Source organism: Atractosteus spatula, chromosome 28 (assembly GCF_055471065.1).
Source record: "Atractosteus spatula isolate fAtrSpa1 chromosome 28, fAtrSpa1.hap1, whole genome shotgun sequence".
NCBI classification, from domain to species: Eukaryota; Metazoa; Chordata; class Actinopteri; order Semionotiformes; family Lepisosteidae; genus Atractosteus; species Atractosteus spatula.
Window position 1 is genome coordinate 7,802,289 of NC_142733.1, and position 23,700 is coordinate 7,825,988.

The 23,700-nt window shown below is 43.6% G+C and overlaps 1 protein-coding gene across 3 annotated transcripts in view; it reads right to left on the reverse strand.

The window, feature by feature from the left end:
• Positions 1–23,700, reverse strand: part of LOC148813946 (homer protein homolog 3) — a 38,302-nt gene that overhangs the window by 12,520 nt on the left and 2,082 nt on the right. Inside the window, exons 2-8 of one of the 3 annotated variants that reach the window (XM_088907342.1) lie at positions 23,292–23,341; positions 16,922–16,980; positions 13,844–14,000; positions 12,144–12,275; positions 10,528–10,635; positions 4,755–4,891; positions 1,399–1,555 (exon numbers count right to left, since the gene is read on the reverse strand). In XM_088907342.1, coding sequence (XP_088763468.1) covers positions 1,399–1,555; positions 4,755–4,891; positions 10,528–10,635; positions 12,144–12,275; positions 13,844–14,000; positions 16,922–16,953 — 723 coding nt within the window. In that variant the 5' untranslated portion in view covers positions 16,954–16,980; positions 23,292–23,341. The remainder of the gene's footprint in view (positions 1–1,398; positions 1,556–4,754; positions 4,892–10,527; positions 10,636–12,143; positions 12,276–13,843; positions 14,001–16,921; positions 16,981–23,291; positions 23,342–23,700) is intronic. The other 2 variants (XM_088907343.1, XM_088907344.1) reach the window with 2 other exon arrangements.

Below are 23,700 nucleotides of genomic sequence, written 5' to 3' on the forward strand. Positions count from 1 at the left end.
ATCAGGTTTTCTTAGGTCTGAAACAGAGTGACTGCGTGGAACCAAAATCATGAGAACATCAGAAAATGAGAGAAGGCCATTAAGCCCATTGAACCTGTTTGTTTGCAATTAATTGGCTCAAAGATCTCATTCACTGATTTCCTGAAATATCAGGGCATGAGCTTCAACCTCATGACCTAGTAACTTGTTCCATACTCCCACAACCCTTTTGGTAAAGAAATGCCTCCTCCTCTTCTTGCTTGTAAATGCCCTTCCACGTAAGTGTATCGGGACCAGACCAGATAACATTTGCGCGTAATGTAAAAAGAAATTAGTATATCTATTAGGCATGCCTTACATCTCTGCCAAATTGACATTGTCGCTTAATTACCTCACACAGCAAATGAGTCACAGCCTCAGCTGTTCACTATTCCTGAAACCAGCCCAACCACAAAGTGCTAATCAGCGCGACTCCTCTGGGAGATTAAGCGCCAAATGGGGTGATGCAATATTAATTTATATGAGATAAAAGCAACTTTCCAACATGTAGAATTGAGGAGGGGGGTTTATTCTAATTGATTTAATTGGAATATTGCCGTATTATCACGGTCTGCACAGTGTTGCAGAATCGCGATTCAGGTTAACAAATAGGAAGGGTTCAGTTAATGGTATTTTTTTAGGACTAAATTAAAATTTTATTCTGTTTTAAAACCTCAGAGTGTGTGTCAAGGTAATCACTACTACATCCAGCCACATGCATACACCAGGATGTATAGATTCTCTGACAAACAGGACAAATTCTGGAAAAGTCTCAGGGAGGGTAAAGTCATTAATAGTCTCACACAAATTTCCCATAAGAGAAACTATACAAGAGCAGCTACAACTTAAGATAAACTGATTTATTACAAAAACGTTTTTGTGATGCTTTTAGGTTTGAATGCCACTTACAGGGAAAAGAAATAATAGAGGGAAGTTAAAGTTAATGACGTGTGCTTGTGAGCTGTGTGGGACGATGGGTAATACAGCAGGGAGAGGAAACGGCTAAGCGCAGACTGTGAGAGGACAGGGGTAGTAACAACAGCTTGCTTGAATTTTTATGACCGGTCCGTTCAGTTCAGGCTGGTAGCATGGACAAAGCTGAGAGTTTTCTTTTTCATAGCTTTTAATTGCATTGATTGTTTTTGCTCTAAGCTCACCACTGTAACCACAGTCGGTAGTAGTGTCACAAGGCACCCTGACCTCTCATTATGGACTCACAGGTGGAGTCGTCTTGCACTTTCTGGACTCTAGAGTGAGCCAAAATTCATGTTCGATCACGTTAGTCGGGAACCAGACCTATTTCTCAAAACAGAGTTAGGACGAACGCGTCGGTCGAGGAACGCCTGTCGTTTCGACCTAGGCTCGGCGGCGGGACCTCACCTGATCCCTCAGCCTCTCGGTCTCGTCCTGGTAGGCCGCCAGCTGCTTCTTCCACTCCTCCACGTTGGCGTTGGCCTCGTGCAGAGCGGCCACCAGCTTGGTGTTGCTGTCCTGCAGGGTGAAGAGCTCCGCCTCCCAGTTCATCTCGCAGATCGACCTGCCAATCCAAAAGGCAGACATGGCCATCTAGAGCTGACGAGCTGGGATCCATTGACTCTCCAGAGCACCCAGGTTGGAATCCCACCTCGCTCAGGCAGCAAAGTGAAAGCCTGCTTTAACAGCAAAGCTGAAACCACCGGAAATATACCAATGGATGGGCTTCAGGTTATACTGTGCGTGGACCTAACGAACGCTTGTAGAAAAAGACTTGATGGGCTTGCTGGGTGAATTGGAAAACTCCTAATGCTTCTACATATCTTTTAGAATCACTCTCTTTATATAATGTATAAAGTTCTGCTGCAGTATTATGCTGAACTGTCAACACTATGAACCAACCAGAAAAGCTGTGCACTAAAAAAGTATAAAGCTACACAGAAAATTACACATCAGCTTACAAAAAGCAACTCTACGGGTCCCATGCACATAAATCTGATGTTCACACCTCCTCAACCAAGACCTTTTCACTAGATATGGCATGCACAGGCCCGCATCTGAACAAACTTTGGCACTTTGCTCCGAGCGCTGCAAAGCATGCAGAGAAGGAAAGCACACTAACCAGTCTTCAACGGTTACAGAGATGCAGCAGACATATGGTCTATTAGAAGACAGAGATTTTAAAATTTTAACAAAAAAGTGTAATTTTATTTTCTGCCAAAGCATGTTCCAGTAACTGCTAGCCACCTTTTGATGTTTTAGGGATTATTTTAGGGATTAGGGACCTAAAAACTTTAGGGATTATCTTGAATATCACATCTTGAAAAGTTAGCGATCAGCACAGGTGATCCACTTGAAACCCACCCTGGAAAGAGAACAGTACAGGACTGCTCTTCTTTATCTAGCAGCAGGTCTTGCCTATCTGTTGCCATGAGCAGGCAGGGCTCCAGCCCCGGAGACTGGCACATGCGCAGGGGAGCATCCCGGCCCACTTACCTGCCTCCAAAGCGGCTGGCGACCTCCATGACAAATTCCCAAGCACCTCCCAGGCCGTGGCGCGAGAACCCCACTGTCAGGACTGGCTTGAGACGAGTCCTGTTCTCTTTCACCATGATCAGATCAGCTCCCATTGCACACCAACCCTGCACACCCCCCTCCCTTCCTTAATTATGCATAAGGAGTGACTGTACCAGTTGAAGTGGTGGGGCGATACAGTCATTTACTGACTCACCATGGCAACTAGACTTCAAAGCCTGTCACTCTAGCATGTTGCAGAACAGATTTTGAGGATGGTGGTGGAGGAGGGAATCCTAAAGTAAAGGGGAAGTCTAAAAGGTACAGGGGGTGTCTCTGACCACTGTGGTGTGTTAAAGCAGAAATGGACAGTGAGCTTTTTGAGCAATTCATCAGCGGGTGACTCATCCTACTCAGCACTTAAAGACAGATTGTTTCTCCTCCTTCGTCGGGGGTTAAACAGCCTACTCATCACACCTCGGAGGTAGGTGGAATAATGAGGCAAGAGGAGAGAGAAAAGTAAGAATGTTGGGGTGTAGGGAGAGAGGGAGGAGGGAGGGTCACCTGTTAACGCGACACCACCAGATTGAGCCTGGCAGCGAAGAGCAAGAAGATCCATTTAGATGCTACACACTTCCCCCCCAACACTAACAATTTTTATGGCTGCAAAGTCGAACCTGCCTTCATTAACTTGTTCAAAAAAAATTATTAAAACAAATCCAGGTGAGACTTGCAAATCGTTCCGAATCTGTTGTCTGGCATTAAGTTTGAAGATGGAAGGGGACCAGATATATTTAACGGACAAAATGGAAAATTCAGCCTGTGAGGTCACACAAAGCAATGACTGCATTTGTAATTGGGTAGTACAAGAATAGCCTCAGACCTTTTCGAGCTTATAAAACGGGTTCCAGATGTAAAAGAAACACAGGAAGCAGCAACAGTAAGTAATTTGCAATTATGGCTGCCTTGTGCATAAGGGCTCTAAATATATTACAGTTCAGAGAATCCACTGCACTGCCTTTAGAGATTTCTGTAATTACCCTGCTACTCACCTATCAAATAGGTAACAATGATACCCTTTAAACATAATGTGTCCATGTTGTTATGCATAAGAAATACCGTTTTCTATGGATTGGAAATGGCTTTGGAAACGGGGACAAAGCATCCATCAGCATCCTTATCCAGAGAGAAGGGAAACCAAGTCAATTTATTGTCCGGGGATTGTTTTCACTCTTTCTGTGAACTTTCTATTCTGAATTTCAGAAGAAAGGTTGCAAATTGCCATTCAAGTTCTGCATACATTACTTCCTGTGCAGCAGAGCTTACTTCTCCACAATATCGTCTAGTTTGAGTGCTAGGACGTCCGATGGGGAAGCAGTTTACTGCTTGGCCGAAACTGGTTTGGTACAAACAGCCCTTAACAGGGTGGCATTACAGAGTGTTTTGCTGCCAGTCAAAACGGTGCCTGCTGCCTGGATATGGAAGTGATCTACCTGCTACTGTTTCAACAACCCTTTGCTGCCGTGTTCTGGCTCTCTGTTCCTAACGTGGCAACAAAACTAATAAAAACGCTAACCTCATTACGTAAGAGCCCGACAAAAGTAATGTGGCCTGGGTGCACATCAGAGCAATGCAATTAAAGAGAAAATGTTACAGCCAGCAGGGTAATTTCATTTCGCGTGTTATTTACAATGCCACAAACGTAATGGTAATTGGCTCATTACCGCTGTCCCACAAAACAAATTAAAGGAGACAAGTCGCCAGGTAATTCAATTAGGGTGCAGGTCAAAAGGCAACACCACAGGAGGGAACCACCATGGTTAAGCCCCTGTACTCTCCACCAGCTCTCTCCCTCACCATCGGACTCAAGTCCTTGCAGAGGCAGTCTTCACCGGAATAATTTACCAGGTAAATAATGAAACGAGATGCAGAATTACTTTGAACACAGAAATAGAATATGAAACGAGCAAGTGACTCAGCTGGAAAGTGTAGCAGACTTTTATCCCACCAGTTGGTATGACCTGCAGGGCTATCTTCACAGCTGTTAGAACCAAAGCAAAGTCCGTGTCCCACTTCTTTCTCTCAATTAACAACACAGCTCACAAGATCATTCTAGCACAAGGTAGGGGATAAGGAAACAGATGTTTCATTTTGCAGGTTCCCTAATGAAATGCGTTACGAGAGGATGCCCTCCTTCTGCCACAGCAGTGAGCCACATGGGTTAGGGGATTAAAAAGAGGAAGCATTACCCCTCAGACAGCATCTTCTTCAGGCGCTCCTTTTCGGAGGAGAGCTCGATATCGGCACTCTGACTGCGGTACAACTTGTCCTCTCCGGGGCCATTCACACAAAGAACTGGGGGGGACTGCAGGTCTTCAGACAGGTCCTGGAGGGGGAAAGAGAGTTGAGCGCTCACACTGACCGACACACACACCATGACCCATCAGGCCTCCGGTACATCAGGCACAGAGGTGTCTTCCAGGTCCAGACACTCAGCAGACGCCTGTGGTCTCTTCTCTCTGAGGCATTTCAGTTCTTTGGCAAACATCACACCCTTCAAAAAACAACTGATGACCCTTCTGGGGCTTAAAACGGAAAGTAGCCACAGATTAGCCACTGTCATCATGCCAGTTTGGTTCAAATGAGACTGTTACATGGGGGCTGCCTGAACACCTAACAGAGTAACAGTACATCTTTCCACTTCATCTTCATGGTCAAAACAGCTTCAGATTCAGTTTCACATTGCTAAGCAGGGATTGTCCACCTTTAAACAAACACTAGCAGCATTATAGGGCTCTCGATCCAGGCAGCACGAGAGTCCACAGAGAGTTGGTATCTCAGGACGGGACAGCCCCCGGCCCCTCGCTCCCGTTTCTCTATGAGCGAGCCGACTGCAAGCCGAATCAAAATGGATTGGAAAAAAGGGGTGGGGAAAACGGCAAAGCTCTGGAGTTTGGCCATGAAAGCAGGAGAAGATGTTACACACAGCCCCGTGGTGAAATTAATGATGACAAGACAACTCCAGGCAGAACTGCAAAGCCCAGGGAACAGAAGATGCTGAATTATACATGTTAAAGATCATGTATAAATCATGCTGTATTACTTTCCAACTGCCCCAACACATTTTATAAATCTCCCCAAAGTACACATATAAGGCGGGAGATCAAACAGAAGTGAAGGAGGACCTTAGGTTTTGTACTTATCCCCGATTGGTTTACATATCCAATCACGGTGTGATTATTTCCATCAGATTTGGACTTTTTCTACAAGAAAACTGTAAAAAAGGCACAAGGAAGTTTGAGCTTTTATCCCCCACTGTCTGGCCGTCTTGTTAATGTTTCTCCGTCTTGTTTGAATTTTCAAAATAAAAATTAAAATATAAATGATTGACCCCAGGTGAAAAGAGTAGCACTTATTTTCCTACAACTAGACACATGGCCACAGCTCATTAGGAGTGTTTGGTGTTCACTGGGCCTGAGCTTTTCATTATTGGCAGATGAGTACTACAGTACATCTGCAGTAATGCTTCAGCCTGGCCACTTACTCTCACTCTCAGCCACAGACTTCCCCGGGCTGTTAACCTTTCATCCTCGAACCCAGATTCTCCTCAGGCTTAGCAGTGCCACACATCTGTATAAATTCTCTTTCCCAGGGCTTCTGAACTCGATTTAATAAGGTTGGGGAAAACTACAGTCAACGAGATCCCTGGTACACATCTGAACAGAGCTTGAAATTCCTGGGTAAAAGGTTCCTGTGCATGTGCAGATCAGCGTTCGGAGCCACAACAGTTCAACACGGAGGAACAGGACTCCAGCCGCGCGAATGGAACAAGAAACACATTGCTCACCTGAGACAGCTAGAAGGTCAGAGATGCCACCGAGCAGCCACAACAAGGAAGAAAAATCACAAGAAAATCAGTCCGCCACATATTTGAAGACTATTTTAAATTCAAGAGGCTATTTTGTCCTTGGCAAAAAAAAAAAAGAACATGCAGATACTGTACACCGTTTTACATTCCTAATAAGACGTCTTGCAAGTTGTTCTTTGCTCCGAAGCTCAGAACAATACACCAGGAGACCACTGCGCTGGCTGCTTAGTGTGTCCTGGTCAAGACAGGCAAGGACGAACTGTGAATGGCTATTCTTGCCTTTTTCTCTCAAGTCGGAGTAAGAGACAGCGGTGACAGAGCGAGATGAAAAACCCGTAAGATCACTGACCTTTGTCATTGCATGTTATTCTGGCACAAGCCTATGCAATACCTCCCTTTGCTTCCTTATTTTGTTTTTAGCCATTAACTTTCTGGGACCCACTTTTTCCCCCCCAGATTAATGCAGTGAAGTTTTTTTTTTTAGTTTTGTTTTAAATATTAGTTTATTTCTTCCTCCAGGCTGAATGTTGAACGCTCTGGTCAGATTCAATGTACATCGTGCCAGACAAGCAGGCCAATATACTGTATTCTTTTCATCTGGGTGCACAGGCTGCTCCCCGAATCACAGCTGCAGGTCTCGGAGATAATTTGTTCCTCTGAGGTACAAGGAGACCCCCTGAGGTGCTCTTGGCCAGATGGGGAATGTTGGGAGGGGGGTGTGCCATACCCCTCCCAAGGAATAATTAAGATCTATGTCTACATAACAGTTTTTGTGAAGAGCAACTAGTAGAGGTGTAAGAGATTAACACAAGGAGTTCAGTGACAAACAAAACTCCGGTTTCACAGAACACAGAACACTGCTGCAACTATCTGGACTACGACTACAGAGGGATGCTGCCGCAGGGGCAGAGACATCTGCCCTGTCCCAGGTCTGTACACTAAACTCCATCCTGCACACAGATCCTGGAGTCCAGATGGCAGGCCTCCAGGCTAAGAAGAATTTCGGTAGCCTTTTTTCCGTCGTTGTTCTTGTTTTAACAATTCAAGGTGACCCATGACGTTATTAAACCCCCACGATAAAAAAAAAAACACCTCAACATTCAGCTCAGCCTATTGTGCACTTCCACATAAATAATTCACACGTTCCTTGCAGTGAGCACAGCTCCATTAAGATGCATTCATGTGCACCCTTATATGTATGAGGAAAACCTCTCTCATAAATGCCATATGCCTACATTTTTACACTGTACGGCTTTGGGCAATATTATTATTTTATTAAAGCACCAAAGTATCAGGCTTAACTATCATTTGGGTTATTTTCTTATGCAACACAAAAAAGCCAAACATTCAGAGTGGCTCTCAACCCTAAAATGGCTAGAGTCCACTAAACAGTTGTTTATTGAAAATGGGGAACCGTGGGGAAGGGGGGAGGGGACTGTGCAGTAACCCCAAAAGGTTCACAGTGTGTGATGGACACTCACCTGAGACAGCTGGGAGAGGTGAAGACCACCGGAGAACCAGAGACAGAAGAGACATAGGAGAGCGAGAGGGGGACAAAAAATGAAAGAAGAGGAGGTGAAAAAAAACACTTTAATGCTCCACCCATTTCAAGAAAAAAAAACTATAAAGAAAAAAGCGCCAAGCTCAGGCAGGGGTCCATTCATTTTTTAACGGCTTCTTCCAATTCAGGGGTGCAGGGGAACCAGAGCCTATGCCAGCAAGCAACAGGCGCATGGTGGGGTACACCCTGGACAGGACACCAGTCCACTGCAGGGCAGACAGACAAAAACACTAACACTTCTCCCAGAAGTCAATTAACCTCTCTCTAGTTCTTCAGACGGTGGGGTGAAACCGGAGCACCTTGAGGAAACCCGGGCCAACATGGGGGAGAACCTACAAACTCCACACAGACAGCACCCCAGGTCCAGAATTGAACCCAGGGCCCCAGGGCTGTGAAGCTGCAGTGTTGACCACTGCAGCCCCATACCTCCTGGGTCAGCCGCACCCATACGGGACTCCCTCATCACAGTTCTTCTGTTCTCGGCCACAGGCTGCGCCGGACCCGGGCCCTAACCAGCTAGAACCGGACTTCAGCATCATTCAAAACGCACTTGCACTGACTGTGGTAATGAGAGCCCTCTCCTGTGTCAGTGAGCTCCAGATCAAAGAAAGCATCTCAATTACAGGCTGCCGAGAGCACCTCCGCCACACAGCGGGCAGCCAGATTACAGCCCTGCCTGCTTCTGTACGTTTTCTCTTTCCACTCCGACCTTGGGAGAAAAGAAAGAAGATGAACAATAACCTGTTCTAAAAGTCTGAGTGAATAACACCCACGGGGTAACTGTAGAAAAAAATTAATTACACCCACAAAGGTCTACCTATTACTGCTTTCCCAATTCATAACCACCTATCGCGCGCACACGTGTTGTTTTGTCCACCAACAAACCGCTTTCCGCCTTTCTTTCAGAAGAATTTGTTCTCCCCTCCCATGCAACAGACGAGAGATGCACAAAATACTCAGCAAGCTTATTCACTGTTAATAAACTGGGATAAGACTTGTGCGAGTAGGCAGGACTCCAGATAATATCTAATACCAGGTTTCTACCGGACCAAGTCCCACAGAAATAAGAATACAGAGACGCACTGTTGGATTTAACTTCCTAACCATTTTTTACATTGAACTTGTCACTTGTCATTGGACTTATCTAAACCCAGCCCAGCGCCGCTGACTTTAGAAGTATATTACATCATCATGTTCCTAAGACTGATCAATTTAATCAGGATATGTTAATGGGTAACTGCAGTCTCAATTTCTCAGACTGGTGATTAAATCTCTGTAACAAAATTAATGAACGGTATAAGAAAATTTGACAAATTCCAAACTAAGCGCAAAATCATGAACTTTGTGAAAGTACTGTAAGGTCGCCATCGTTGTTGCAAACCGCTGGTCTCGTCACGGGGGAGAGCGCGAGTCCACACAAATTGTCATGTGAAGCAGCCCTTCCTGCTCACTAGTCACTGTGATGACTGTAATGTCATCACAGTGACTAGTGTTAATAACTACTGCAAGTAGTTATTAATAACTACTGCAAGTAGTATTAGTGGGCAAAACGGTCTCGAAGTCGAGAGTTATATTTGTATTCGATTAAAAGAGATGTATTCACAAGCCTGCTTCTTTAAAACTTAATACCTCACCGGATGTTTTGCTGCCTCGTTCGGAATCACAGACAATTACAGCAATATGGAAATTATATCCATTTGTGATGAACACTGGAGCTTTTAGAAGTTGTGTCCATTTGACTTTTATTGCGGTTTGAAATGCACTCATCAATGCTGATTCATTCTAACCCCGAAATATAAAAATAGCCTTGTAGTTTTCCCTTTTAAGCAGGCAATTTGTTAAACTGAGTTCAGAGATCTTTTAGGACCAAAGTCTTAATAACCTTGAACCCTTAAGGACCCAGGTGCTGCTAATTGACTTGCTTAATTCATTTATAATTTACAGACGTGCTCAATCTTTAGAGACGGGTGACCTACAAGATTATTGGGATTGGGGCTGTACAGGACAGGGACTGGACACTGAGTCTTAACCATCTGATAAAAGTGACCGTTTCTTGTCCAGTGGATCACTGGGCAAGACTCAGAATGTTACCCAAGCCATGTCAAAAATCCTGCCAAAGAGAAAACAGGGGCATGTGATAATTTTAGCAGTGCCCTAGTTCTTCTCTTTCCTCAAGAAAAAAAAATGACCCGTTCATTTTTCTTCGTTTCCTTCCCCTGGAGGCATTCAGGGTTGACAGTAACTCTTTGCCTACCTTCTTCTCAGGAAGGAGGGAGGGTGTACTCAACCTCCCAGTCAGAACTACCAAAAGTGAACAAGTGGGGGTTTGTGGGCTCAAACCCCAGTCTGGAATTCCTGCTTTTATGAAATAACCAGTGAAAGTGCAAAATTAACCTTTGAAAAGCTCTTGACATCTATGTGGCTTATGAAGGACGTTCTAAGAAAATTTTGATTTCATTGTTGGCCAAAGGAAAGGACATTTAAAGTGCATTCCATAGCCTGGATTCAGGATAAACATTTAGAATATAAACATCCTCTGGACATTTCTCCTGCAGAGGGCAGTATATGGACAGAGATGCCATCTGCAAGTTACCTGGGGGGCTGCGATGTTCAGGGCAGGGTTGGTCAGCTCAAACTTGTCCTGAGATTTCTCACGAGCAAGACGTGCCGCCTCCTTCACCTCCTTGAACCGTTCGGAAAACTGCGAAGAAAGGAGCAAGACACAAATCTCTCACGCTCTGGCACATCAGTTGCCTAGCCATGCTTAAAGACTGCAGTACGGTTCCATGTTCCACCTTAAAGAAACGTTGCTTAGTGCGGACTCAGTATGATGGGGACACTGTACTGTCAAAAAAAAAAGGCACCGTCCTTCGGATGAGACGTAAAACCAAGGTCCTGACTCTCTATGACCATTAAATATCCCAGGGCGTTTCTAGAAAAGAGTAGGGGTGTCACCCCAGTGTCCTGGATAATCTCCCTCTGGCCTTTGTCAATCATGGCCTCCTAATAACCCCCGTCTCTGAACTGGCTTCATCACTCTGTTCTCCTCCCCACTGAGAGCTGGTGTGTGGGGAGCGGACTGGCGCATCATCCAGGCGGATGATTGAGATGGATGATACAGGTGGACACATTGGTGGTGGTGGAGGGGATCCCCAAAACCTGCAAAGCACTGAGTGGAGAATCCAGGAACTATAGAAGTGTCAGGAATTATTACTGGTTTCTTTTTTCTGATCACACAAAACGCATATTTGCAATACAACAAGCAATCCATAACTCCTTGCTGTGAGAGTTATTGGGCCTCACTACCACCACGTATAAAACGGAGTAAAATAAAGACACTATGTAGATTGTTAAAAAAAAAAGAAAAATGATCCATCAGTCTAAAATTCACGATGAAAATAACTCTTAAACTTGGATTGAATGTTATAGTGTTTCTTTTTAAATCTACAAGACATCAGGATATGCTTAGGAGCCTTCCGGGATGATGTACAGTACCTTCAATCAGTATATAATCAGAATAATACAGTCGAGACATCCAGTCTTTTCTACAGCTGAACCTAGAATGCAATGTTTTAAGGCCAAACCCACGCAGACTTTCTAGGTATGTTTTGAGCACCACACTACAAACAACTGCTTCACAAGTCTCTGTTTATACGAGATGTAGTTACTCCTGCAGTTTTTTTTTTTCCATTTAATGAGCAGATTTTCACTCTTGCGAGCTGGGCTCTTGTGAAGCATGGCTGAGATTTTTATTTTCTCAAATCTTCTTGGATGAGAAATTTCCTTTTTTTAGTCCATTTTAACTGTTTTATACTAAAGTCTTGAGTGTTTTAAGTGCATATACTATAGGACAGTACCATGTTTATGGCTTTGCTATTGACTGTAAGAATGCAACTGTTTATCGTTTATGCATCAGCTCATGACTTTAAGCATGTAACTTGAATAGTTAGCCAGGAATATTATTGTTTTCATGCTTAAGTACTGGTTCGTGCTTAGGTAACATGGAAAGTAATTGCAATTTAATTTCTGTTATAAGAGTTTTCACCTTTTAGTTTTTGAGGAACAAATTAAGCTGGTCTAATAACAGATCGCTGCATTTGATCGAGAGCTCATTTTTAAAAAACAGACTTTCAGCTCTGAACAGCTGCATCCCCCCTGACTCTTAAAAGATCCCTGTCATTGCCCCACTGATTTACTGTGCAGATGTACCTGGTGCAGCTGTTGCTCGGAAGCAAACCCCAGGCCATACACAGTGTTTGCTCGGCTGTCTGCCCACTGGCCAAACTTCTGCGATGTCTTGGTGAACGTCATATTGGGCGTAATGGTGCTGTTGATAATCGCCTGCAGATGTAAAACAAAGGCAATCAGAAACCCGCTCGTATTAAAATGGATAAATTATAGGACGGAGAGCTGCAGGCTTTGGCCAGCAACAGGACAGAACAGACACATCACAAACACTCCCACTCCAGGGCTTTAAGGAGTATTTGATTTGAGCCTTCAACCTTCCAGTTATGATTCTGGAGCCCACCAGGCAAACCAGGCATCGCTGATCAAGGACTCACACCCTCTGGGTCCTGCTGGTGGTGGCAATGCCCCATTCTCCTTCACCCGGGTGCAAGAAGGGAGCCTGACTTCTGCAAGCTGAGTCTTGGTCCTACGGGACACCTTGCAGTGCCCCTCTCACAGAGTGCATGTTTGCAATTAAAGATCACACAAATGTGAGATCCATGCCGAAAGAGAACCCCCTAATCTCGAGAATGTTTAATTTATTGGAAGAGCTTGCAAACCAGGATTGATGTTTAAAGCTTCTTGTAGGACTTTTAAATGTACACCGAGCTCTCCCTCAATCCCATTTTATGTGTGCGTTATTTCCAAGACATGTCTATCACACCAATCTTAATATTAATAACCCTATGCTTTCTGTATTGCAACCCATCAAAAAAGCAGGCAAGCCCCATATTCTATCGGGACTTTTTTAAAGAAATGATTATACAATAATTCGGGAGGGATTTTGTTTTGGTCCACATGTTTGAAGATCTGCTATGCAAAGGAAGAACACAGCACTGAGGAACACCTGGCCCGAACCCAGGGTCAGAAGAGGATTACATCGTAGGCCATCCCAGAGGTCTAAGCCCCTGTTGTTCGTAATCAGGTCTTCCAGCTGTGCCAACACGAGCGCGCATTCACAGAGTCTGTCAGCTTCTCCGACAACCGAGTGAGAGTCACGAGGTGAGAAAACGCATCCCAGGTACAGCGCTTTCATTAACACCACTTCGCAATTAAAACAGGATGCTAATTCTGCAAGAATCGCTTGGGTTGGCTTCTCCTGTGAATCTTCTACTCGAGAAACTTCATCCAGGGAACTAGCACCTCTAATTCCATTGTCTTATCTAGCTAACAGATACACCAGCCAGAAAGAAGATTTTTTTCCCTGCAAGCCCAGAACTGAAATATGACAAAATAAGAAAAACCATACTCCTGGCATGTCCAGCTGAGCATGAACTTACAGCGTCCAGGAAAAACCATTTCAGGACAAAAATAATCCTTTTAGCTTCTATGGCTTCTAAACTGCAATGTTACAGCTGGGGAAAATGCTTCCTTGGTTGTACAGGAACAAAGACGCTATTTCCATCACGCCGGTTAGACAGGATGATGGATTGTTAACACTTTACCCTGGACTGCTCTGCACAGCCCATCCCTATAATGAAATACAATGGTCATTAATGCAGGAATTGTATCAGAGATGCCATTTATAACCAAACAAGGGCAAGAGAGCATCTGCAGTTGCTGCAAAGCACGGTGATCGGGCTTGAGGTATTAATTAATGAGCGCCAGAGGCAACCCATTGTCCTGACTGGAGTATTTCGCATTCATTCATTCTGAAACAAGGGACGCGTGGGGAAACTCGCCTTCGTGCCCCCGACGCTGATGATCCGGTAGACATTTCTCGTGGCGTCGTAGAAGAAGGACACGGTGACTGCATGCTTGCTGGCAGGGATCCAGTTCCTCTTTGTGGCCGGATCGATCTGAAAGACGTGAGCCCTGCAACTGAAGATCGGCTGCTCCCTGCCGAGAAACAGGCGACAGGAAATTCAAAAACGTCACAATGAGTTGAGAGCAAGACATTACGATTCCCTGTTTTACTTCGGACCTGTTGCACATCCAGCTAGGAGTCTGTCATGCTGGTTCTTTTTAAGTAATGCATTCTGTAACCCAGTTGCTCTGAAAAACGAGATGAAGGAAAATGCACACATTCTACAAATGCACAAGTGGAGCACTGAAGACTAAATCTCAATTTAGAAGCTAACAGATAATGAGAGTGTTAATGTTGGAGGGATGGGTGTGAAAATTAAAAAAAAAATTGCTGACTTTCCTGAACATCTGTCTCTTTTCACTGAGCATCCTAGACAGACAAGTCTGATCGACAAATGAGTTTTCTCTGTGCACAATCCTTTCACAAACAAAAACAAAGATGCTCGATACCAAATAAAAAAAAATGTTTTTGACAACACTTCAGTGATTATTTTAGTCCTCAATTACATTTTGCATCTCTAGCCTCCAACAAGAGGTGTTAAAAAGAAAAAGCAAACACTGACAGGACATCCGCATCTAACAAGTGAAAACTAGATTACTTATCAGAGCCAAGAAATCCTTTCCCACTTCCAAAAGCCCTTTAAAATAAGCAGGATATGAATCAACTCCTTATCCCTAATCTTTACAAAAATGACAGTCCAGTACCTGAACACAAGACACTACGGCACCAGTAATGTTTGTTAGCAAGGGCATTAATTAAGAAAAAAGGACCGAGCCAGATGTGTGACTAACTTTCATGTCAGAATGAGATTGTTCCTATATGATCAAGCAAATGCTGTTTCTACTTATTTTTATTTTTAAACTGGAAAAGCTTTATTCTAAATCTGTTTAACGTCACTCTCGCTGCAGGTGGACAGCACATTAGTAGGTTAAAGCTATGAAATGCATTTCAGGCCCATACCGGTTTTCCACAAGGATACAAATGCCATGAACCTGAAAGCTCTAATTGGTTGCTGGGGATCTGACAGGGAAGGGACAATTTAAACAGCACGCTGCAACTCCATGGTAACTTCTGCGGCAATCAGCGCTCAAGAAAGCAAGGCGCTCGGACGCTGTAAAATCTAGTTTTTAAAATGATTTTTGCGGTCTGACGTCAGCCGGTCCACACAGAATAAGCTGGGTTTTATTGAAAGTGACCTATTTCGTTCCCACAATACACACGAAAACTACAGAAGCACACAACTCCACTCCTGGCTGGAGTTGAAGCAAGCATCAAGGACTACTAGAGGAAAATGCTGTTAAGAAAGAAAGTGAATCAAGCCCAGCCACACACATTAGCATTCTCTCCAGTCAGAAATTGGACTTGACTCTAGACAGCTGTCCTACATACAGAACATACCAGCATAACCCATTTCTTACCATATTTTAGAGAGCTAGCTACAGGCTCCTGTTCTATTAAACAACACAGTGTTCATTTAGAACTCAAATGAGAAATCAGAGCAGGATTCTCCAACTGCCATTACCACAGAAAATCTGGGAGTCACTTCATGAACCATTCTAAACGGAGAGCAAGGACTGTGTGAGGTCGTTCCCCACGGCTCTTCGGTCTTTCTCGGGGAACAGAGGCGATTCTCTTGCGTTCAACGTTTTTTTCCGTGGAATTTTAAATTGCTCCCCTCTCTTCCAGCCGGTGGAAAATTTCTGCGCTAATCCCAGTCAAACGGGAAACCAAATCTGAATTAGCTTTGCTGCACTGACAACAAGGACTAGGGATTTGATTTGGATTCTCACATCTACATTGAGGTTCGAGTCATAGCCTTACGCACACATTAACAGGGCATTAAGGTAAATTGCAGGGATACGGATTCTTCCATTACACTTCTGGATAAATCCACTCTGTAAGCTATCACACAGTATTTGAACGATTAAACGCATACCTGTCTCACCTACACGTGTGATAAGCACTGTTGACTCAGATACAGCTGGCATTCAGACAGTTCCCATACTACCATGAAGAGAGAAACACAAGTGGAAAATAAAGGAAGGCGCATTTTCAAGCGAGAACAGGAGGCTCTTCGTTACCCAAATGGCTATGGGAGTCAGGAACAAGCTACCCAGCCATGTGGTTGAAGCCGATACCCAGGCTTCATTCAAGAAACAGCTGGATAAGATCCTTGGACTGATTAACTGCTCATTCTTTCTAAGGGGAAGACAGGCTGAATGGCCTTTCATTTCTAACCTCTTCTGTTCTTATATGCGTTACCTCACCCAGCAGGGGACAGTCCTCATGCTAACGAGATTCAGACAAATCTTTGACTCACTACCTCACTAGAAACTTCATACCAGAGGACAGGATTCCATCTGGCAGAAGTCAATTAAAAAAAAACAATAATGAGCTAAGTAAAAACGTACCATCAAGAACATTAAAACTTTGTGGCAAAAGCTTTATTTATTTTGTTTCTAAAGCCAAATTTTATTAACGTTTTGAAAAATGTTAAAATCTTTCAAGGCACAGAAAAGGATGTATGTATAACATATATAAACCAGAATTTTGGTCATGAATTTTGAACTATTTCCCCCAGTGCCTTACAAAGACCAGAAGGTCAAAACAAGGCAACTAGTGATCCCCAGCCTCTGGTTCATTTTGTGTACCCAAAACAAGACTACATCTTGGGGTTGCTTTACTCTGTAGGCATTTTAAAGTTTGGCCATTAGATTGCATGCTGATTTAAACAGCTATCGGATGACATTTCGAAAAAACTGGCTTTGCTCAATATCAACATTTTACATGATTTGCTTACAGTTTTAAATGATTTTCTACATAAATTCTGAGAATTATTAGGGCTACAATAAAACCAGCCTAGATTCAATCTGCACGGTAAAAGACCGTGTCATTGGAACGGCACCTCTAGACAAGCAAGGTTGTAGGCCTTGAAATTAATACCAAGACTGACCTTGTCAGGGAGACTGTGGCTGCATTACGCATGTGTGAGGGCCGGACAGGACAGATAGCCTGGAAGGAGAGGTTCAGCAAGGGAAACTATGAGAGCATGTGGTCCAAACTGGCAAGCTTGCACATACCACACAGCGTTCCAGTGTCAAGGGCCCTCTGAGATGAGAGCACCACATGGCACTACAGTGCACAGGTATCCTAGAGACACCGTAAATATTTTAATGACATTTGAAAAGCCGAAAATCTTCCCTGCTGTGATTGCGTATTAATTGGTTGAACCTGCCAGGAAAATATACCCCTATACCTATAATCAACACCACCCTTCCTCAACACCTGAGGGAAAGCACTGCGTCAACAGTATAGGAAGCTAGCAGTGGTCTGGCTGTCAGAGTGTCCAGTAATGAGAGCATGACTTTCTCTATTCTTGTCTTTGCCTTTTGACTGCAGTGCCAGTGCAATCCTGCAATGCCAAAAGATCTGCAGAGCTGTAGGGAGCTCAAGTGTGCTTGAGTGCCCCAGGGAATCTCATCACTGTAACAGTCTCATCTTACTCCATGAGCCCTGTTATAAGGGTCACAAACAGATCATATGCAAGTATCTTGCACTTGTTACATTTATCTACTAGTTGCATTTACAAAACTCTTTCCATCCCAAAGGATTTCACTCAAAATAGTGGACCCCCTTTATCCAACACTGACGTACAGACCCCACCTGGGCAAGGCACAGTAGCCACTATGAACCAGCAGGCCTACCACACAGCTGATCAGGTACGGGAGTGAGAAATTACAGCTGAACATTAGGCAGCAAGGACACCAGCGTTATCACATCAGGTCTGTCAAATGTTGCCACTGGATCTTTAACTGAAGTCCATACCATCTGGTTAAAGTCTCACCTGAAGGACGGCGCTGCATGCAGCGCAGCATACCCTCGTCACCATACTAGGGGAACTGAATGGGAATTTCTGGTCCAAACAGAGAGCGCCACCTACTGGTCCACCAACACCACTAACAGCAGCAACCTGGTCTTCCTTGGAGGTCTCCTGTCCCAGTACTAATCAGGCACTGTCCTGCTTCGCTTCTCAGATCCGTCACGGTCAGACTTCGAGGTGGGGTAAGGGTGTTTAACTGTAACTAGGGCTTGAATCGTGAAACTATAGCAAGAGAACAATAACTTGTTTTAACAAGGGAAGTATTACTCTCCATTCAAGCTCTGACTGTAACCCCTTCCCACAGTTCTTAAGCTATTGAGGAGCTGATGCCGGAGGTGGGGGCTTCAATTGAACATTTGTAGGACAAACCTATGACAGGTCAGAGACAGAAGGGATGCAGACAGAATCAGGGATTCCTGGGTGTCAAAATACTGCCAGAATAAGCGGAATATTCTTGCATATGGGCTTCTGCCCCTTAGTCTCTACTTGAGGAGGAATCAGGACGGGCAATGCAATCCTGATTATTGTGACTTCTTTTATTATACAATTAATATTTAATTAAAATAGTTATAAAGAACATGAAAATTGATTTTTTTAAAATAAAATTAATCAGTCAAAATGTTAAGATCTCAAAACTATTAAAAGCATAAAATTAAGCAAACAGTCCAATAAGGTTTTAGTTAATCAATAAAGCTCAGGTATGAAGAAGCTGGTTTCATGAGGAGCAGTACTTTAGAGCCCTAATCTGGTCTCCGGTATTAATTAATGACTACTGTGGACCTTCATGTGCTTAAATCAGTTAGAAATGTTGTGCTAGGTATGGATACACAAAAAGAAACAATGTGGTGTGTATCCATTTATTAGACTGTCTGTTTGAAACAGTTTGTTCTGTGGAAATCAATAAAACAGCATGAAGCCCAGACACATCCAAGTTCAAATATATTCCAAGTTGCTAAATATCACCATCAACTGTTTACAGCCTACCTCCACAACACCCTTGAAAAACCTTAAAGAGTTCCCCCCCCCCCCCCCCCGAAAGGGTGTATTAATGTTTTTGAACCTTTGCCATCTGGCACTTTTACTTTTCTTGTGGAGCTGAGTTTGCCTGGCACTGGAGATATAAATAGTGTTCTCATGGGAACCACACAAAGTAATTATCCCCACTGTTACGTGTCGCTGATTTCTATGGAAACATGCAGACTGCCACTGCACGGGTGTAAACAGAGGCAGAGGGTCTAGGTGATAACCTCGGAAATGTGTTCAGAATTGCATGGTGGTAGCCCCCCCTCAAGATCTGAGGCGCTGTCGTCACTTAGCATTGCAGTGATAACTCTGTGGAACGATTTTGTGTCAGGAGAAAACAATAGGAAAGATGTTCCAAACAAGAGAAGGTATTAGATCCTATTTTGTTTGTGTGGGACTGTCTTACGCAGCTCAGGCAGTAATATCTTGAGAAACTCCAAGGAATTAGCCTCAACAATACAGCTAGGATTCTTATTACAGACACCCAAAATTCTTTACATATATATTCTGTGAGTGCTTCCACCTTTAATTGAATTTTTCATTACATCTGGAAGTGCCGGTCAGCCATTTGTTATGTACCTATCCCATCTGGAAGCTATTTAGGGTTTTAAGGCTCAATCTCGGCTCATGATTACTGCAGCACACAGGGAGAACGAGGCCTTGCTAACAGCCCCCTCCAACACATCCACCTGTCTGGGCCATTCACCTTTTGACACGCAGCAAGCTGCACAGAGCCCCACAGGAGAGTTAGCACTGATTAGTGGAGCAGCACATCTCTCACTGACATCACTACAAGCCTGCAGTACCCCCAAAAAGAAACACAGAAGTGACCATTTCATCAAAGACCAAGAAAACCCTGGCCTGGCCCACCAAATCCCACCCTATCCCAAAGTACACGGCCAGTTGTGTGCGATCATGTCTCCCTTAACTTCCATGTCACAGGATGTTTTGGATTCCCTTCACTGCTTCTGCAGTGGTTCTGTATAAGACATGCAGTACGTGACTGTATAATCACTGTGCCTGGGAGAAACCAGACATATTTAAGCTTGAATGGAGGAGCTTAGTCACTTTTTAGGTACTGCAAGGAAACCTCTTTTGGGAGTTCTCACTGTCTGAAATAAACTTAAATGAAGCCTGGCAAGAGACCTAATGCAATAATGTGATGGACTGCCATAGCTCTTAGTAGCAGTCTTATTACTATCTCATCCCAATGTGGTAGGTTCCCACCCCGTAATTCAGCAACTGCAAACTGTTGCCTTGAAATTAAAGTACAAAAAAGTACTTTATTTTTAGTCTGCTTGCAGACAAGATAATAAAAGGCATATGTGTGGCAATGGGAGAAAACACTTTTAAACCCCTCTACTGTAAGAGCACCTTAAGCTTTTTAAAATCCTCCTACTTGAAAATCTCTCACTTGTCAGATGATGTCCTGCTCAACCTGTTTTTGTTCAGAAACCAATCCCCTGCCTCTGGGAGATCTCCCCAGGCAGCGAACAGCGCGAGCTTGGCAAAGACCGAAACACTCGGCGTGGGTGAAAAGCACATTTCCAGAGCAACAGGACTATCCGAAATGTCTTTGACTTTTCCTCCAACTGCAGGAAAAAAAAGAAAATTCACAGGCAGGATGAATATCAACAACAAAAAGTGGCCATCTGCAGATCTCATGCCAAGCAGACAGGTATGGGTGAAAAAAACAAGAGTTTATAATTAACTTTGCGCTGAAACTTAGGGTTAAGTGGTAGAACCCTTAATAAACTGAATCGGTTTTTTGGATTGTACCCATGTTCTTCAGCAAGAGTGTTTTAGTGAATATCCATGTGGGAGATGAAACAGTCCAGATTCTGTGGTGCTCATCACTAGTTCCTCTTGAGAGTCTAAGTGAACGCCTTGCTCTATTCCCACACCATTTGAAAACCATAAAAGCAAAACTTCTGAACAGATTACCTTTCACAAGACAGAAATAATAAGGAACAAAGTTGCACGATTTTAGGGAAACAAAAAAAGAAGGACCTACTTTTACCCTTTGTATTTTTGAATATGTAAAACGAGATTTGTTTATCCAGTTTTCCAGTGTTTAAGGAAGACTCACAGTACACAGCCCTCAGAATGAGCCCATGTCTCTTCCTGCGAATCCTGCAGAGTTGGGGCTAACCAGGCAGTGTGTGTGTTAATATCCTTTCACAGGCCTGATTCCACTGGCACCCTGACAGCAAAAATAACCTCGTGTCCACATTCCAGAACTTGGGAAACTTGAGAAGCTCCATTCAGCACCATGACACAGCAAAAAAAAAACTATTGAAGGAGACAATAGTAGCCATTTTTCAGATGAATGCTAAATTCTTGTGCTTAAAGCTTACAGCCTTAAACCTATAAGCATATCAACCTAACAATGCATTTTCAGGGTTATGCAAAGGGATTAAGGAAATACTTGGACTTAGATTGTTTGGAGGAGAGGTGACAGTAGGACAGTGGTCAAATACTTCCCCCACACATACACATACTGTACACGAGCAAGCCAAGGGCCTTCGCAGGGGGATACAAAGGAATTAATGCTGGGGAAAAACCCATATTTACACAGGCCAAGGTCTCCAACAATGTGGCCAGAATTTCTGGTTCTTTCATTCTATGAGCATTAAAGTCATTTTGTAACCCAAAACTGCAGCCTACAGTACGTTTCATCTTAGTTCTGCACCTGTAACACCACACAGCTAGGGAATATAGACCTAACCACAAGACAACAAGCTCTTATTTCTGACACTTTAATATAACAGAGTACCAGCCTACTTCTTCATACATTTCATCTTATTTTAACTCCTGAAGCGTTCCTAAGAATGCACTCCAAACTAACGTAAGTGGCCACTTGTGGAGCTGAAAATCTACAGCTTGTACAGCCAGAGACAGATCTACTGGGATTGTCTCAGAGAAGACAAGCAGGGAATCACCAACAGCACACACTGAATGACGTTAAATCAACATGAAACAGAATGCATGCAGGATACCCATGAAAACTGGTGCACAAGGGCCATATTAAAAGAAAAACACCTTATCTGCCATCATGCATTATGGGGAAAAGGATTTACGAGTTGTAAACAAATCTATGTCTGTAACAAAGACAACCATAGTCTAGACATTCTCATGCCCTGAGTTATATTCATGATCTGACCCATTGCAAGCAAGATGGGCTTTCAGCTTAATTGGTGGTTGTAAATTCCTTTAATGTGACTGGCTGGCTCAACTGATCACATCCATTAGGACAGAGGAAGCCTGGCAAGAGACCTACAGCTCAATGCAATAATGTGATGGACTGCCATAGCTCTTGGTTCCTGTTCCTGGGTTCCTGTGTTCAGGTGGGGAGGCTTCTTTTCAACTGACAAGAGACAGGATCTGAGCACGCATCGCTGTAGCTGTAGGGGTGCTGCAGATCACAAACGGGACTTAATTATAAGGCAAGACGGTGTGGGAATCAGATTTCAAAAGTGAGACAGATTCTGCTGTTTTTGAGAGGCTGTCCATTCAGGTAGAATAAAAATAACACCAATCATCATAAATGTAAGCCTTCATCATCTCATAAACAGGACAGAGTATTAGTTTCAAGGATTTTAAAAGCCCACCCAGGCATTACAGTTCTAATTAGTGCACGATGTGCTATATTAGCGACAATGTGAGTCCTTTCAGTTTGATAAGCATCTTTCAGACAGGTCTAAAATGGCATCAAAAGGCATACAAATGTTACAAACAAGCACAGAATATTATTAGAATAAAAACATCATACTAAATTATTCCAGTAAGGAAAAACCGTGCAAGCATTAGAAAGTGGAATACAGTTCAAGTGCAAAAGCAAAGTTATTTCAAGGAGAGAAACGGAACCTTTCAGGAGCTGTCTGGCATCTCACCTTGTTCTCTGCCTCCGTATCAGAGAAAATAGTCTCAATAAAAGTCACAATGGGCTTGACAGTTTCCTGCCAGCCACTATAAGAGACAACACTGGAGCCATTCATTAGTGTCCAATGGCCTTTCTGCCACAGAACTCAAGTTAAAAAATAAACTCACTGGTTATAAACTATTTAGTTGGCATAATGCCCGTGATCAACTGCTCTACAGTTTTTTAATGTGGTCTGTTACATTGCAGATGAGTAATTGCGATGCCTTCAGTAGAACCTGTCACTGAATAATGTAGGTCATAACGAAGTGACTATTGCAAACTTTTTCCCAGGATATGAATCACAACTGACCACAACCCCTGGGTAATACACACTGGGGTTCTTTGAAGAGCAGAAGTTAAAGGACCTTCCTTTTCAAGACGTGTTTATTGAAATACCCCACCCAACCCCAACCTCCCAGGCAGGACAGCCTGCAACTACCTGACTGAGCACAGAGACACACACACACACACAACACACATGAAGGACGTTACCAGTACCTTTCTCTGTGGAGTGGATACATTGTTACAGGCTAGGAAGAGCTCCTTTTCTACAGCAGAAAGAGAAAAGGGGGAAAAAAAGGTGTAAGTGACAGAACAAAAGCATGCAACTCCATTAGAAAGCTGGATAACCAGCAGCAGCTGCAGACAGACAAGGTCACAGAGAAGGAACATTTTCTACAGCAAGTACGTTTCTGGTCACTGATTACAACCTAGTAATACCCAGCAAAACACAAACAATAGGACAACACATGCGGGGTGGGGGTTATAGAATTCTCCAGGTTTTCATGCCAATATCTGATAGAGAGCAGAGAACAGTGTTTCAGCTCTGCTCTAGAGCATACAGAGCCACTCAGTAGTCAATACCAGGGCATGAACCTCATTTCTGATTCCAACCTAACCAACTTCA